The sequence below is a fragment of the Wickerhamomyces ciferrii genome, contig 00076 (genome assembly GCF_000313485.1).
Source record: "Wickerhamomyces ciferrii WGS project CAIF00000000 data, strain NRRL Y-1031 F-60-10, contig 00076, whole genome shotgun sequence".
Lineage (NCBI taxonomy): Eukaryota > Fungi > Ascomycota > Saccharomycetes > Phaffomycetales > Wickerhamomycetaceae > Hansenula > Hansenula ciferrii.
This window is the reverse complement of record NW_011887664.1, coordinates 54,664-72,264: the sequence shown is the minus strand read 5'-3', so window position 1 is coordinate 72,264 and position 17,601 is coordinate 54,664. Positions and strand designations below refer to the sequence as shown.

Genomic DNA, 17,601 nt, shown 5'->3' with positions numbered 1-17,601 from the left:
TACTTTTGTGTATAAATAAGTTTTCATTTTATAAATTATTTCAAATCACTACCAACAATTTGTTCCCAAGTTTTACCTTCTTTTTGTAATTCTTCAGTTAATTCTTTTTTAATCTTATAAACTAATCCAGGACCTTTATAAGCAAAACTTGTATATAATTCAACATATTTAGCACCAGCTTTACCAAATTCTAAAACATCTTTACCTGAACTTATACCACCACAACCAACAAGAATTAAATCTGAATCTTTTGTATATTTAGCAGCAGTTCTTAAAGCTTTTAATGATAATGGTTTTAATGGTTTACCTGAAAGACCACCAACTTGAGAAGTTAAATCAGATCTTGATTTTAAATCACCAGGTCTTTGAATTGTAGTATTTGACACGATTATACCATTAATTTTAGATTCTTTTGCAGAATAAACAATTGATTTAATTTCTGATTCATCTAAATCTGGTGCAACTTTAACCAAAATTGGAGTTTTTTTCTTATGTTCATCAATTAAAGAATCTCTTTTATTTACAACTTCTTTCAATAAATTTGTTAATTTTGCTTCACCTTGTAAATTACGTAAACCTGGGGTATTTGGAGAAGAAACATTAATAACTAAAACATCAGCGAATTGATTAAAATTTTCCACACCAGTTAAATAATCTTGAACTTCATCACCTGTTTTATTTTTACCTAAATTTATAGCTAAAATTTTACCATCTCTAAGGGAATTATTTTGAACAGAATCAACATTATTTTTTCTGAAAAAAGATTCTAATCTTTCTTTTAATCTAATAACAACATCTAAATGACCATTTGAATTGAAACCATATCTATTAATAACTGCATCATCTTTTGGTAATCTGAAAAATCTTGGTTTTGGATTACCAGGTTGAGGAACTGGAGTAATTGAACCAATTTCAACATAACCAAATCCAACATCAAATAATGGATCAATAATTTCACCATTTTTATCTAATCCAGCAGCAATCCCTACAGGATTACTTAACTTTTTATCAAAAAGATTAACTTCTAAAAGTTTATCATCATTATCACCACGTAATTTTGGTGAAATACCCCAACTCATTAAAAAAACACCTAATCTATGACCATCTTCAGCATCTGTTAAATTACGAATTAATGGACATATGATATATTCATGAACTGAAGATTTTGCATCAAATGCATAATATGTAAATAAACCAGCACCAATTAAAGCACCAGAAAATAAAAATGGATTTGTTAATAAACCAGATTTTAAAATTGGACGTCCATTATTTATGAATCTTTTTTGTGTGGATCCTAATCTTTTAAAAGATTGGATTGTGGAGCGAGTGAATAGCCTGTTCATCTTTTATCTATCCTTTCTAGATATCGGTATCTCAATTGACAGGTCTATTCTTTCCAGGATCTTCCAAGATTTAGGTTATATCAAGTCCTTTTTATGGGCCAAAAAACCTCGAAACTGAAAAAAAAAAAAAAAAAACCAACCCATAGTTAAGGTGGGCTGTTACGAGACACACCATAATAAAAGGAATTGAAGGGAAGATATCACCAGATGATTTTAAAACTATTTTGTGAGATTTGAACAAGCAAGGTTGGAACTTAAGTAAAGTGATTCAATTGGAATTTATGACTCTGTTGGTAATGATTACATATATATCCAGTCATGTGATGATAACGGAAGTATGTTTCCTTGTGAATTGTTAATTGATTAATTGCACAGCTAGACGTGGAGATTTTAAAACGCAGATCTATACAGAATAATTCTTGTTTATATAAACGCCAAATCTCCCACTTTTTCAAAAATTATTTATATCATATCAATGATTTAAAGTAAACATCATTGTGATTAATTCCTAATACTATTGATTATTCTGATCTGCTTTAATCCATCGAATCGCCAAAAGAAGGAGATATTGATCTAGCAAACTGGCGATGTCGTCTTCATCCACCTTTACATTTTTGATGAATAATTAAACTCGATAGGATGAAATTATACACTAATGACTTAATTATAATATATTGTTATACATTCATTATAAGGAATCATTTACTACAACATGGTATAATCACAAACTGTTAACATACTTTTCTATACCAATATAGATCTTGCAAAGGATCTAATTAAATAAAAGTTTTGTTATCTCCCCTTTTTCAATTGACATATGTAGTGATACTTGAGCCCCTTAGCTTGTTCTGTAAATTGATTAGATACTCACTACCAATTGATCAATATATTATAAGAGATTAGCCGCTGTGGTGGATATTGATATATAGTTTTGAATAAATCATGATCATTATGATCTTATATTTTAAACTACAACAAACTTATCTATACTCAAGCCTACATTTAACTATACCATGTTTGTATCTGATAAACATTCAATCATTTTAATTAAGGAGTACTTTTTCTCAAAATCAACATCGGCTTAATTATTAATAACTTCTTATTTAAGTAACTTGCAAAGAAGTTACCGATGACCGATGACGCCTTCTGAACTTAATTAATTGATTGGGATCAGCTACTGAAATTTATTAGAACTATAAATATTTGTATATTCCCAGAGTAAAATTATAAATTATATATTAATATAATCTTAATCTTATATTATATCCATGAACATTAATTTATACAAATACTTTAAGTTGGAGAATAAGGTATGTTTTACAGATGTAAATTACGTTCAGCTTTCTTATTTGACATAATGCTAACTTCAATTATTAAAAGATTAATTTAAAACCATTATTTGTTAGTATTTCATTGATGATCCCTATGTCCATGTCGTTAAAGTAAAAGTTTAAAACTTCTCTATATGATTGTTCAATACTACTGAATTAGATCATTCATATATTCAACTTGATAGCTCAACATGTATTTTAGATGATCTTGTAACCAAAGATCTCAGGTAATGAATGTTTTGTTATTCTTCTTTTTCAATAATAATTAGTAGCTCTATACATATTCTAAATCTTCACTAAACGCTCATCTTTTATAGCCGCCAAGTTCCAAGTTCATAATTAGTTGATCAAAATAATTTCAATTTGCCACCGTCCCAACTTTATTATCATATATAAACGCACCAATTTTTCTTTTCCTTAAAATTAATCTTAATCACCCATGTGTTCATATGCTATAGATGAATCTGATGATTTTAATCGTTGATGTTGGCAATCAATATACCTGTTATAGCCATATATCTATTTCTTTTTAAAGTGGTATAACATTCAGTATTCATACTCATTCAATGATTAGATCTGAGTTCCCTAGAAGGACAAGCTCAGTCATTTATTTCATTGAATGTCAGTCATTTAAAGTACCATGATATGGATTATATATCCAATATAAGTGATACTCTATTGTTTTGATTTTTGATGTAGTTATACAAGAAACAAGATGCCATTTCTCTTTATACACTACTTTATCCCACCCGCTGTTTCTAAAGTATCAATGTACCAATTATAAGCTTTCAATATATATCACAGAATCTCAACATTTTCTTATCCTTATGATTTCTTGCTTTGGTTTGATTTTGTTCTTCTTGAGCTAAAGACGTAAAATATCCATGTCTACAAAATGGGATAATTTTGGATCTCTCCTCCGGTCACGTCCGACGTAATTATAAATATCCCTTGAATCCCAATTTTTATTATTTTATAACTCCTATACCACAAACCAAACATCATCGGATCCTTTGAGCTTCATGGCCATCTGTTAATTCATTATGTATGATCTTATGGGACCATCATTGGAACCTTAACTGATTACTCTTTTTTATTACATCATAAATCATCGAATTAACCAATATTAAAGTGGTCGTTTTTTGACAATTATCTAACGGATTAGCATGCTAGATCATCATAAAAGATATCTATCGGGGTATTTATATGGTTGTTTGATTATTGAATATAATTTCTAGAAATCTAGTTGAATATTAAGACAATCAATGCATTTATAATCAACCCCAAGAATTGGTTAGCTACTCTTTCACTCTAGTTGATCTTGAAAAGGATCACGGATCAATGAATGTTTTGTTGTTCTTCTTTTTAATAAAGTTTTTAGTATTATAAACATTAACTCTTACGTATATCCTACTTATGTCACCACTAAAAGATATATGTAGTGTTTCACAATCTATTTATGTTCTGGTTCATTCAATATTCGCCATCAAACTCTACAATCACTACTTAAACAACTCAAGAGATTTGCCGCCATGACTAAAAATGTTCAATGTTTTCATTCGAGAATTATCATCAATATCCACTACAATTTATACATCATTGATTAAACTATACACAATCTGTTCGATACTCAGACAATCCATTGATTAATAAATCGTATATGATGACTGGATTACAATGGAGGCTAATCTTCTAGAGTTCTGAGTTTTCAACTAGCAGCTGATTTACATTAAGCTTCAAATATAGCAAAGGAATTACCGATGACGCCTTAAAATTAGACTTTGGATTTGCCCAGTTGATGGACAATTCATTGAAATTCAGTTATACCACTATAATAAATATTCTACAATTCCCAAAGTTTTCGTTATTTCTAATCATTTGCTTGATCTCAACTTTCAAAAGATATGATTAAAGAAAATAAGTTATTGAATGATGTTTTCAACGAGAATTTTTGAAACCATTAAGAGAAAAAACATCAGAATTTCGTCAACAACCGATAAAACTATTTTATTTGAATGCATTATCCAAACTTCTTTATATGAATGTTCAATACTACTAAATATCAGATCATTCATATATTTAACTTCATAGCTCAACGTTAATTTTAGATGATCTTATATATAATCAAAGATCTCAGATAATCAATGTTTTGTTATTCTTCTTTTTCAATAGCTCTGATCAGTAGTTTTTTACAATCCATTGTTTCAATTAGTCTTCAGTAATTTTTGTTATTAGCCGCCATGGTTATTAGATTAATTCGATTTATTATTAAAACTTGCCGCCGTCTCAAATTTATAACTATATAAACCCATCCAATTCCCTTCAATTCATGACCTTCTCCATTATATTTTAATTTAAATTTTTAATAATTTATCTAGTATAGCTGCAGATTAAGTTTCATTTATTGTTCATTGGTTATGTGAAAATGAATTTTTAAGGTCCTCTTGCAAAACATCAGAAGTAATATGTGTTTCACTTGTTTCACTTGTTTCATATAGAGAAATAATCTCTGTTTTCATTATCATTCAATGATTGGATCTGTGTTCCCATATGTTCATCAATTAGGACAAGGTCAATCATTCATTGGATGCTATAAAAAGTATCATAATATTGTTGCATACAATATAAGCGATACTCTACTGTTTTAGTTTTGATGTAGTTAATATAAGCTAGCTGTATCCCATTTTGAACTAATTAACCAATTCAATCTTCTTTATACTTACGAATTTGGATAAATTTCCAATTTTTCTCCTCCGGACACGTCCGTGCATAAATATCCCTTAAATTCCCAAATGTTTTTTTCAATCTTCTTGATACACTTGCCTAGATACTATGAGATATTATTTGAATTTTAGTTGTATTCATCCATTGCTATGGCCCTGATCTGTTATTTATGAGGTATGTTATTGTTCTATGTTGTTTTTGAGACCTTCATTTTTGGAAACATAACAGATTAAAGATTTTTTAACTTCAGATCTATATTGATTTATGGCCAGCTAATCTTCTTTGAATTATTTTCCATAGTGAAGGCTTAATATTGACTTGGTTGATCTATTTCATGAACCGAGTTTGAGTTTTCTATATTTAACATATAAATATTTGATAGTCTGCTTAGCTAAATAAAAGCAATATTTATTAAAGTTAGAATATGAATTCATTAAACTAACTTAACAAATCGTGCAAGCATATATATAGTTTCAGTTGATCTTGAAAAAGGGTCACGGATAATAGATGTTTGTAACTCTTCCTTTAAATAAGTTTGTAGCTCTAGATAAGTAGCCTACTACACTCTAATCATGATCCACCACTTCAAGGTGTAGAAAAAAAAGCTGAAGCGCTGAGTTTTTGTACACAACATAGTTTTAATTCAATCTACAACTTTGACGTAAGTTCCAATAATCTTTGAAGATGACATATACCAGTCATATTATCATATGTAGTGAATAATCAAGTTACATATCTATTATATCACCAATCTTTTTTCACCCCAATAGCATTATCACCCTTTATTATCAAAAATGATCTTTTCAGGATCTAATCTCTTATCAATACAATATTGAAGCAATCTAACAAGATTCAAATTACAAACTGGACATTTCAAGGGCTTCAATGTAGCACCAAGTGTTATACTCCATCTTGTTGGTATGAATGATCTTTTATATTCAACTAAGCAATGTGCATGATAAAAATGATTACATGGTAATAACAATACAGGAACTCTTTCAGTTATTGTAACCAAACAAATTAAACAAGGAGCATCATCAGATGAATCTATATTGACATGCTCTAATGTTTGAAGATCTTTAAGCAACAATCTTTTACAACATTGAAACTCTGGTGAAAATATACTTTGAACTATTTCTGTCAAATCTGCATCATTGAAAGGGTGATTCTGCTCAGTATCTGATCTTTTTACAAGTGTAAAACCTTTTGGAATAATTAAACTGGGTACAGCTGCATTGTCCACTTTCAAACATTGGCTATATCTAAATTTTTCATCTTCAACTGGAACAAGTTGTATTGGAACGTCAGGATAATCTTTAATTTTAAATGGTATTGACAAAGTATGAATAACTTTCCTCATTGGTTTTGATAAACAAATGTATACAAGTCCAGCCCAAATCCAATATATAATAACAAAACATAATAAAACAGGAAGTGAAAGAATAGCAGCACTATATTTGCGCAATTGTTAGTACATGCAAAATCTCTATAAAAATAAGATAATGTAACTCACGGTAACGATAAAAGACCGTAAATGAACAATATTAAAAACTTCCACGAGCCAATACATCGAGAGACCACTTTTATTGATGATTGTCTCTTCACTTGTGCATCTCTTTTAATAAATCTAATCATTTTCTTAAAATTGAAATATTGGTATTTCATACATCCCTCCCCTATTAATACAACAATCCCAATATAAACAAGGACACCAACTAATATCATAAGCTTTATGAAATCTTGCATTATTTGACCATTAGATCCAAGTATACCATCTGTTGGCTGAACTGGAGTTGAATATCATCCCTTTTGAACAAACGTGAACTTGTATTTTGTTGTGAAGAAGATAAGATTGGGTTTGGATTCGATTGTAAAGAACTTTGTGATGTTGAATATAGATCTTTCACAGGGAATGGAATAGCATTAGTCAATATAAAAAACGTGAATACCAAGATTAGTGGGAAAGAGCAGCATAATGTTGTCTTGGAACTCATAAGTTTGTGGAAATGTTGATAATTAATGGTGATATATGTTATGCTCCTGGCGCCAAAGCGATAATGAAATGATAAAAAAGCAAAGTAGTTGATAAACGAGTGTCTGATAAACAACAAAAAATGATCTATCCAAGTGCATAGTGAACGTTGTTAATTGTTGGTGTTTGTCTCAGTATTTAGATCTTAAAGATGGATTGTTAAAATCCATAATAATTGTCAGATAAATTGAAAGCACAAATCCGGGGTATTTCCCAATTGGGAAGGATGACCGAAAATTAATATTAATCATACGAAGTGACCCGCTTTTGTTGATGATAAAAATTTTAATAAAATATAAATTTTTGAAATTCCTGATATTTCTGTGCTTTCAGGTTTTCATTGTTATTGTTCACAGCTTAGAATTGAATAAATTCAGAGCAATGGAGCAGTCTATCAAATAAGTAGCATCGAAAATGAAGTCTAAAGTTTTATTCTCTCATTGAATCCAGGGTGAAAATCATTCGATTAACTCAAATAAATTGTTCGTTCAGCTTGTGATCATGAATTAAATATTAAGCATTCATACAATTATACAAATATGTTATATTATATGATCACCATGTCGATGATCGAACCAATTCTAATAGTAATAAGTTGGATAACGTTCTTGTTCATTTCAGATTGAATCAATTGTTAAATTATTTAAGATCTTTAGTACAAGTTTTGTTATTCTTCCCCTTTAGTTATCCACTTTGTAGAGCTTTACCTCCTTATAAAATTTAAAGCAGTGTTAAGTAGTTTGACTATCTATTTCTACATCACATACTTAACAGTTAACACCTCTCATTAAGTGCAGTTAAGCTAATGAACTGAAACTAGTCATTATAATTGACTAGTAGACAGGCAGTACTCCATCACACACCCAAATCTGATAGATTCCAATTCCTTGTAAATTGCGATTGATCAGGATTCAGGGGTCAAATTTTTCTTCCATTTCAAGTACGTATAAATACAGCGAAGTTTCCGGTTTTTAAGATTCCGGGGCATACAAAATATACAACTATATTAAGTATCATCATATACATTGGACTCTATTAAAATTCGCCAATGGGTGCATGGGGTATATTCGAAGTGCTTACTTATGATTTAATGTTAATTTCTGGTTATTAATTGATACTAAGCTTTAAAACTAGCTGTTTCCAATTAATCTGCATTTTAATTCGGCAAATATATATCTAGCTGAACATCAACAGAGGTTAATTATTTGATGGATAATCTTGCAATACTAGTTTGAATCAAATATACAAGCTTTGTTCTCTCTTTTCTAGTTGGAATACCTTGCCTTGTAGTGGCTTGTTACTTGCATGAAATTAATACTGGCATGATTCTATTACAATTAGATTATAAAGAACTATACAAGACCATATTGTGTGAATCATGAAAACAGATTTAACACTAGTCTCTAAAGCTCGTATATAAACCATTATGATAACCAAGTAATATATAATGTCGTCTATGATGATCTAAGCTCGTTTTGATTTTGTGTCAGCGGCTACGCTCCTTGATTTTGACAAAATTCAAGTACAAAAGCTACCAAATTCCCATATCAATTCTATTCGAAAAAGCTAGATCAATTTTATATTATATCAACGTTCAACGAACACTCGTTAGGCTAATATTTCTTCTCTTGATAGTGGTGAATATGGTGTTATCTTCTGAATAACATTAACATACCAATTAATGATATTATAGATATTCTTATTGTTCCAATGCTTGAATTAATAGGATTAAGCGATGGACAAGAATCTAGTCAGTATATAACTATTCATGAGTTTATACTTGAGATCATGAAGAATTTTCAATCAACTCAATATTGAATACAAGTATTACTCTATCTTTTTTAAATCAACATTATATCATGTAGCCTAGCTTTGTGTCGAATTCCCTTTATAAAATTAATTTTCAGTGCACTATATATTATCCATCTCATTATATATTAATATATTATAATGTTATATATATATAAGTCCAAATTTGATAACTAGTTATACTTTTCAAACACTACGTTACCTAGTGGCGAAATTTGATATGCTTGGTATATATGAAATTGTATACTTCAGTCGTATATAACTAGCGCCTAATATTAATATATGATTCACACACAAGCGCCCAAGTGAATTCAGATAATTAAAGTTGTGCCACAAAACCAACAGATTTTTCACAAATCTCTTAAAAAATAAATTTTAGAATGCAATCTGTTATAACTCTAAATTGATATAATTTTTGATCTTTCAATGCATGTCGTTGTTATTTTAAGTTATACGTTATTCACTGACGTACTTTATATCATGATCACATGTTTTGTTTTTGAGAGTATTTAGGTTCTTTAATATAGTAAATTAAAACATTAATAGTTTAGCTGAGAATTAAAATCTTTTATTTATGATTAGATCTTTGTTCCATTAATGTTTCAAAGCTATCATGATTATGGACAAGTCTAATTATGAAGTATAATCAAATCAAGAGTGAATTATAATTGATGAGCTAGATTAGCTTTACCAAATATAAGTTTCATTTTATTGTTTTATCAACTATGTAGAGTATAACATTAAGCGCCATGTTGAAAGTGATCAAGAAAGCGATCATGGCTAATGGATCAGATCATATTGATTATCATTTTCTGACCAGTTCCACTCAGATAACATTGAATAGCGAACCTTGTAATCTAGATATTAAGCTAGCAGGTACGGGTGTGTAATCAGCAATAAAGATATCTAAGATATTATATTTCATTAATTAGAAGCATTAATGTATACTAGATCTTTTCGTTTAAAATCCAATTGAATATAAAGTAGTTTGATCGAGGCCGGCGGGGGTTTAATAATTAATGATTTTTCAGGATCGACAGACAATATTATTGGCTGGACAAACTATATAAATTAGGGATATTTCCCTATTTTTAGATAAATTTCCTTTTTTATAAACTACCTTCACTTTTGATATATTATATGTAAAATTTTGAAATCGATTTCTCTATACAATGTTGGATTGAAGTATTTGCTTATCGTTTTGGCAATTCCTGAAAGGCAAATTCTGATTGTAAAAGAAACTTTAAAACTGCTGGACTGTTGGTTATTTCTTAATCATTCTTTAGCTGCAGAATATATTATGTACACAATATAATGTATTGAAGAGAAGCTTGATTAATTTTATATAGATAATCTTGAAAAACTAGATTGAATGGAATATACAAGCTTTGATATCTCTTTGTTTAGTTGGAATACATTAATGTAGTGGTTTGTTACTTAAATATTGTCATGTTCTATTACAATCTTATATCTAAAGGGCCAAAGGGCCTATTGTTTGAACCATGAAAGATCTAAACTTCTATATGTACGTCCTATAATCCACCAGAAAATATTCTACGATACAAAATATTCAAATTGATACATAATAGTTCAATTGTGATAGTATAGCTCTGGTTATATTTTCCTACGATCTCCAGCTATGCACCCCTTAATTATTTTAACAATTCGCGTGTATAAAAGGAACCAAATTTCCACAATTTTCAATTTCAAAGATTAATTGTACTGGTATTCCATGATTTAAGATTTTCGTCAAAGATTCTTTTTGCCAGTGTTTCTTCTCTAGATCTAGGTGAAGGACAAAACTTCATTATATGAATTCTTCTAAATTTCCTTTTTGAAACTCTCTTATTTTGAGTTAGAAACCGTATATTCGCCTATGATTGTGCCTTTGTTTGTTAATATCAATTCCTAGGCGCAATAATGATTATTAAATTAGATCTTTCAGTTTCAAGGCTTGATTTTACAGATCTTGAGCCATGGACAAGTCTAGTTAATAAGTCAAAGATTCATGAGTTTACTTGATATATTGAAAAGGTTTAGATACACTACCATGAAATACAAGTATTACTCTACTGTTTTTGATTGTTTTGTAGAATTGTATCCCTTGTAGCGCCCTGATAATATTTGACTAAATTTTCAATATAGGTGATCGACATGGCGGCAAAATCACACACAAAATTATATTTAAACAATTGGATCCCCAATTCACTTTAATTCTTTTAACTATATAACAATTTTAAAACTTTTGCAAACATGACCAGTTGGAAAAGCATCTGCCAATCTTGCGCAATCATTATGAAGATATGATGAAGCTGATTTCTGATCTGAGATTTTAGGTTAATTATCAATCTTTAATTTCATTAATAAATGTTCAATAGAGGTTGTGTTTATGATTGGATCTTTGTTTCATTATTTAATTACTATGATTGTGGACAGGTCTGATCATAAACTATCTGATCAAGAGCGGATATTATTATAGTGATAGTTTGATTACATACACGATTAATACATTATAAGTTTCATTCTATTGTTAAAATTTTTATTTTATAGTATCGTATTAGATCCCCTTTTACTGATATGAATTTTCATTAATAGATCACATTACACAGCGGCTATTCAAATAATACTAAACAAATGTATTTGATTCGTCAAAATTTATTCTTACACGTAGCGCTCTTCATGATCGAATTAATTTACATTTAATAAAACTGATCAACTCAGCGGCAAATTAACCAAAGACAAAACTAATTATATAAATACTCAGATCTCCTAATTCATTTTTACAAAAACAATTATATATTTCATATATGTTTTAGATCAAAATTATAAGACAGCTTTGAGACAATTATGGCCGTTGTGTTTAATAGAATTCCCATTATCCAGGTTTTTTTAAGCAGTTTAACCAAAACCAATTTTTTTGACATGAAGTATTGAAAGAATAATTATTTTAAGACTAGATCTTTGCTTCATTGATTCATTACTGTGATTATGAACAAGTCTAGAATTATAAGATCTTTAAAGTGAATTATAAAATGATAGTTCGACTATATACAATTAATATAAGCTTCACTTTGTTGTTTTAATAATCATGTAGCTAATTAACCGCCCTACAAAGTAACAATTCATTTCACATTCATTAATAAATAATACATAAATAACATAAACAACCCAATTTTACAACACCTCCAGTGAAATTTGATTATTTGAATGATAATTCTCCCAAAAAGTATCCTTATCAATAATCTCAACATTACAACCTTTTATAATAACTTGTTGAATTTCATCAAGATCTAAACTATTTTTGGAAAAATCTTTTAAATTTAAATGACCAATGATTTTCAAAGTTTTCAAATATGGGAAATGATTAGCCTGTATGGAACATTGTGTTGATACAGCTGATGATATAAATGATCTTTGAACATTTGATGAAGAATCTATAAGATTTAAATCATAAGCATCTGCATGTTTATTACTAATTTCAAATATCTTTAATGTTTCTAATTTTGGTGCATATATCTTATTAATCTTGGAAACATTACAATTTTTAATGATTAATACTTCAAGTTTTGATAATTTATAATTTGAAATGATTTCCAAACCATCGAAAAAAAATTCATTTTCATCAAGATCAGAATTATTATCATAATCGTCATAATCATCCATAACATCATCATCATCATCACGGTTTTTAATATAATTATTACTATGCATTGAATAAGTATCTTCTTCTTCACTCATATAATCTCTAAATTTAACATAAGTAACTTTTGGGAAAGTTTTTGGAAATTTATTCAAATTTAAATAATTCAAAACTTCAAAATAAAATTTTGGTGAACAATAATACAGGTTTAATGATTTTAACATTGGATATGAAACTTGTGATGATATAAGTAAATGATTACAATTACTTTTAATTTCTTTTAAATTTTCAAAAACTATGGTGAACCAATTATTTTGTAGAGCTGATCCATGATGATTATTTTGGAATCCATTAATAATATCATTATTATAATGATGGAATAATGATTTAAACATCTTCAAATAATTCAAATCAATTGAGTCACATATAAACCTTATATTCAATACTTTCTTCAATTTAATCAAACGAGCTAATACTTTATAAATTTTCAAATATTTGTTATAATCATCAATACTATGAATCTCAATCTCAAAAAAATGATAACCTTCAAATAACTTATCTAAATCCAATTTCTCTTGAATGACTCGTTGAATAGTAACAACATTAACAATACTCGATTTCTCAAAACATGTCTCTTGATCAGTTATTTTCAATGTACATAATCTTCTTAATTGTGGTATATCAACAACAGATTTTTCAAGAGTATGTCTATCCAATTGTCTAATCACACGAGTGACAACTTCATCAGGTAAGATACTTCCAATCATTGTTCCTTAACCTCTAAATAACCAACAAATCACACATCTAAGTTAACTATCTTCTTCTTTTGGATTTCAACTATCTTTATATAAAAAATTGTCATGGCTGATAAATGAAAATTTCAAAATTTCTTCTCCACATTAAAAATTTACCCGCGATTTTTTATCTCAATGTACTTTAAAGTTTAAGCAGCTTTTGAGTCAAACGATAAAAAGCATGAATGGAAGTTTTCAAAAAGCGTTTTAAAGGTGTTAAATTAGAATAGATTGATAAGAATTTGATATTTATTGTATGATGATTGAGTTTATTACTTAGCATTATGGTATAGTACTGCTTGTATTGAATGTTATGAGTTGAATGGGGTTCTTCCACTGGTTTTGGTGACTTTATGCGATGACTTTAAGGAGCCCGGTTATTCAACATTCAATATTCAATACCCGGGTATATAATGTTGAAGATTAATGTGATTTATCTATAATATAACCGAGCAGATTTGAGATATGAGTGGCTGAAATTAATCTACAATGTACAGTAATCTATTCTCTATTAAAATTGTATTGTATAAGAATGATACACTAGGGTATCACTTATTGCATAACAAACACGGGTGAAAAGGTGAAATCAAATAAAAAAACAAAACACACTCTATACATAAACTATAACTAAAACAAATTCAACTGAAAATTTTATAGATCTCTGATGTTGAATTATCAATAAATTTTGCAGTTGTAATACAACTTTGTAAACTTAAATCAAAATTTTCTTCAAGTAAATGACAAAGTGCAACTGATGTTTCTTTTGGTATTTTTTTCATTGGTTTTAAAGGTTGTAACCAAAGTTTTAATAAAACAACTTTTTTATCAGTCAATGATGAATTACTATCTCTTGTCATAACAACATCTTTCAATATAAAACTTATTCCATTAATCATATTTTTCAATTTGAAAACTTTTGGATCTTCATTATGTTGAAATTGATCATCTAATTCAATTCTTAAAATATTTTTCCAAAGTTTATAACCACGATTCAGTGATACTTGTAATGCAATAATTCCTCCATTATTTAAAGATTCTGAAGTTTTTTTAGGTTTAACTCCATCTTTGAAAATATGAACTTGGAAAGTTTCACTCTGATCTTTTATCTGCCTTTTATATGCAATTATAGTTTCATTAAGTTCCTGAAAATTCAAGCTTGTTAGTATTTCAAAGACAATCCATGAAAAAATAAAACACATACTTACAATTTTATTTTCAATTGAATGATCTAAATGTAACCTTCTTCTTTGTTTAACTTCATTAAACACATATGTGGTTGAATTAGATGTACCTGGCCTTGAAGGTGGTAAAACTGATGGACTATATATATGAAATGTTAGTATTGAACCAGAAAAATAACTTGAATAAAGGTTTCAAAATTTACCAATCACTCCATAAATTCCATTTATAATTTAATGGATAATTTTTATTATGTTGTTTAATTAATTCTTTACCAGCTGCGAAAAATTCTTGTTGGTTAGAATATGTTGATAAAAAATATCTTGATGGTGGTACTCATCCAATTGGAATTTCATTTTCTGATTGATCTGGATTTGGAATATCTTCAATATGTTTATTTCTTAATGTATTATAATAAGTTGTTTGTTCATTAATTAATGATGAACCTCTAGTTTCATCTGATTTAATAGTATCAGGTAATGAAGGTTCTCTCTCTTTTTCCAATTGACATTCTTCTAATTCTTCATCATTTGCAAATTTCATCAATTGTTCATCAACACTATTTCTATAACCAAAAAAATTTGCCAATCTATCTCGAAGTCTCATTGGTGAATGATGATTATGACGATGATGATGTTTTTTCTTTTTCAGCTTAACGACCAAGTTCCCATCTTCACCAGCATTGGATCCAGATTCATAATCAATATCTTGAACTTCCTGACTAGCCACTGTGGTATCAGCATCTTTATCAATAAACAGTGAACTTAATAACTCTATTCTTTCCAGATTCTTATCCAACGTTGCCATCTTCTCACCACAGATCCATCAGAGCTCAACCCACCACAAAAACACAAAACGTTTCAACAATTGAAATGAGATTCAACCAAAAATCATATCCAGAAAATCCATAAAAAAAGCTTCTAATCTTTAGTTCTTATACATTTTTGAAAATCTTCGACACCAGTTTTGTGGTTTTAAAAGATTATACACAAAATAAAAATAAAACAGATTCGCGCGAATATCTTATTGATTATGTAATCTATGACATAAGCGATGAGGAAAAAAAAAAAATTAAACTCTATACGTGATAAATAGTTTCAACCATAAGACATAAACATTACAATAGACCTTCATCCACACCCACATCCACACAAAGATATCCCTCAAGATGGGTAAATTCACAGGTAAAAATGGTACTCAAGATAGAGAAAACTTGGATAAATTTGAAAGAAATTCAGATGGATTCAAAAAATCATCAAAATTTTCTAAAGATAAAAAATTAAAACATGGTTTAAGAAAAGTTAATGATCAATATAAACAAGCTGTTAGATCAGCTGCAGCTACTGAAATGTTATTACAAGAAGATGCAGGTTTCTTGGAAGCTGAGGGGATGGAACGTACCTTTAAATTTAAACAATCTGATATCAAAAAAGAAGTTGATCAAACTACTTCAAATAAGGCATTTGATTTAAAATTAAATGAATTTGGTCCTTATACCTTAGATTATTCTAGAAATGGTACACATTTACTTATTGGTGGTATGAAAGGTCATGTTGCAGCTATGGATTGGAGAAAAGGTGCTCTAAGTGCAGAATTACATTTAGGTGAAACTATTAATGCAGTTAAATATTTACAAAATGAACAATATTTTGCTGTTGCACAGAAAAAATATACATTTATTTATGATCATGAAGGTACAGAATTACATAGAATGAAACAACATATTGATGTTAAACATTTAGATTTTTTACCATATCATTATTTATTAGTTACTGGTGGTAATACCGGGTTTATTAAATATCAAGATGTTTCAACTGGGTTATTAGTTAATGAAATTAGAACTAAAATGGGTCCAACTACTGCAATGAAACAAAATCCATATAATGCTATAATGCATTGTGGTAACTCCACAGGTGTTGTTTCATTATACAGTCCAGCTGCTAATGAACCATTAGTTAAATTACAAAGTTGTAGAGGTCCAGTTAAAGATATTGCAGTGGATAGATCAGGTCATTATATGGCAGTTGCAGGTGCAGATAAAACATTGAAAATTTGGGATATTAGAAATTTTAAAGAATTGTATTCTTATTATACACCAACCCCAGCATCAAGTTTAGATATTTCTGATGGTGGGTTATTAAGTGTTTCATGGGGGCCTCATGTCACGGTATGGAAAGATCCTTTCAAAACCAAGCAAAATTCACCATATATGAATCATTTAATCCCAGGTTCACAAATTCAAACTATAAAATCAGTTCCATATGAAGATTTCTTAGGTGTTGGACATCAATCTGGTGTTTCTAATTTAATTGTTCCAGGATCTGGTGAAGCTAATTTCGATGCATTAGAAGTGAATCCATATGAAACTGCCAAACAAAGACAAGAATCTGAAGTTCGTTCATTATTACAAAAATTACCTGCCGATTCTATTTCATTAGATCCAAATGTTATAGGTACAGTAGATAAACGTTCATCACAACAAAGATTAAAACCATCAGATTTAAATGAATTAAGTAAAAAACCAAATCAAGATGATAAAACTGAACCAAGACCTGATGTTAAAAGTAAAAATTCTGCATTGCGTCGTCATTTAAGAAAAAAAGCATCAAATGTTATTGATCAAAGAAAATTAAGAATAGAGGCTAATTTAAAGAGAGAAAAAGAATTAAGAGCTAAAAAATTATCACAAAATAGAGGTGAACCTGAAGAAAAAGAATTATTAGGACCTGCATTATCAAGATTTAAATAG

General features: G+C 28.8%; 6 protein-coding genes across 6 annotated transcripts; 1 reads left to right on the top strand and 5 right to left on the bottom strand.

Annotated features, from left to right (window-relative positions):
- Window positions 1-35: 35 nt before the first annotated feature.
- URA1 (dihydroorotate dehydrogenase) lies at window positions 36-1,343 on the bottom strand (the record flags this gene model as incomplete). The annotated part of the gene is made up of 1 exon (XM_011276460.1): window positions 36-1,343. One exon carries the CDS (start codon window positions 1,341-1,343, stop codon window positions 36-38), a length of 1,308 nt encoding a protein of 435 aa, XP_011274762.1.
- Window positions 1,344-6,173: 4,830 nt separating this feature from the next.
- On the bottom strand, window positions 6,174-6,758 carry BN7_2900 (uncharacterized protein; the record flags this gene model as incomplete). The annotated part of the gene is made up of 1 exon (XM_011276459.1): window positions 6,174-6,758. One exon carries the CDS (start codon window positions 6,756-6,758, stop codon window positions 6,174-6,176), a length of 585 nt encoding a protein of 194 aa, XP_011274761.1.
- Window positions 6,759-12,413: 5,655 nt separating this feature from the next.
- Window positions 12,414-13,646, bottom strand: BN7_2899 (uncharacterized protein; the record flags this gene model as incomplete). Its single annotated transcript, XM_011276458.1, has 1 exon — window positions 12,414-13,646. One exon carries the CDS (start codon window positions 13,644-13,646, stop codon window positions 12,414-12,416), a length of 1,233 nt encoding a protein of 410 aa, XP_011274760.1.
- Window positions 13,647-14,311: 665 nt separating this feature from the next.
- On the bottom strand, window positions 14,312-15,078 carry BN7_2898 (uncharacterized protein; the record flags this gene model as incomplete). The annotated part of the gene is made up of 2 exons (XM_011276457.1): window positions 14,312-14,993; window positions 15,065-15,078. The coding sequence occupies 2 exons, from the start codon at window positions 15,076-15,078 to the stop codon at window positions 14,312-14,314; spliced, it is 696 nt and encodes a 231-aa protein (XP_011274759.1).
- A 110-nt stretch (window positions 15,079-15,188) lies between these two features.
- On the bottom strand, window positions 15,189-15,659 carry BN7_2897 (uncharacterized protein; the record flags this gene model as incomplete). The annotated part of the gene is made up of 1 exon (XM_011276456.1): window positions 15,189-15,659. The coding sequence occupies one exon, from the start codon at window positions 15,657-15,659 to the stop codon at window positions 15,189-15,191; it is 471 nt and encodes a 156-aa protein (XP_011274758.1).
- A 361-nt stretch (window positions 15,660-16,020) lies between these two features.
- On the top strand, window positions 16,021-17,601 carry UTP7 (Utp7p; the record flags this gene model as incomplete). Its single annotated transcript, XM_011276455.1, has 1 exon — window positions 16,021-17,601. One exon carries the CDS (start codon window positions 16,021-16,023, stop codon window positions 17,599-17,601), a length of 1,581 nt encoding a protein of 526 aa, XP_011274757.1.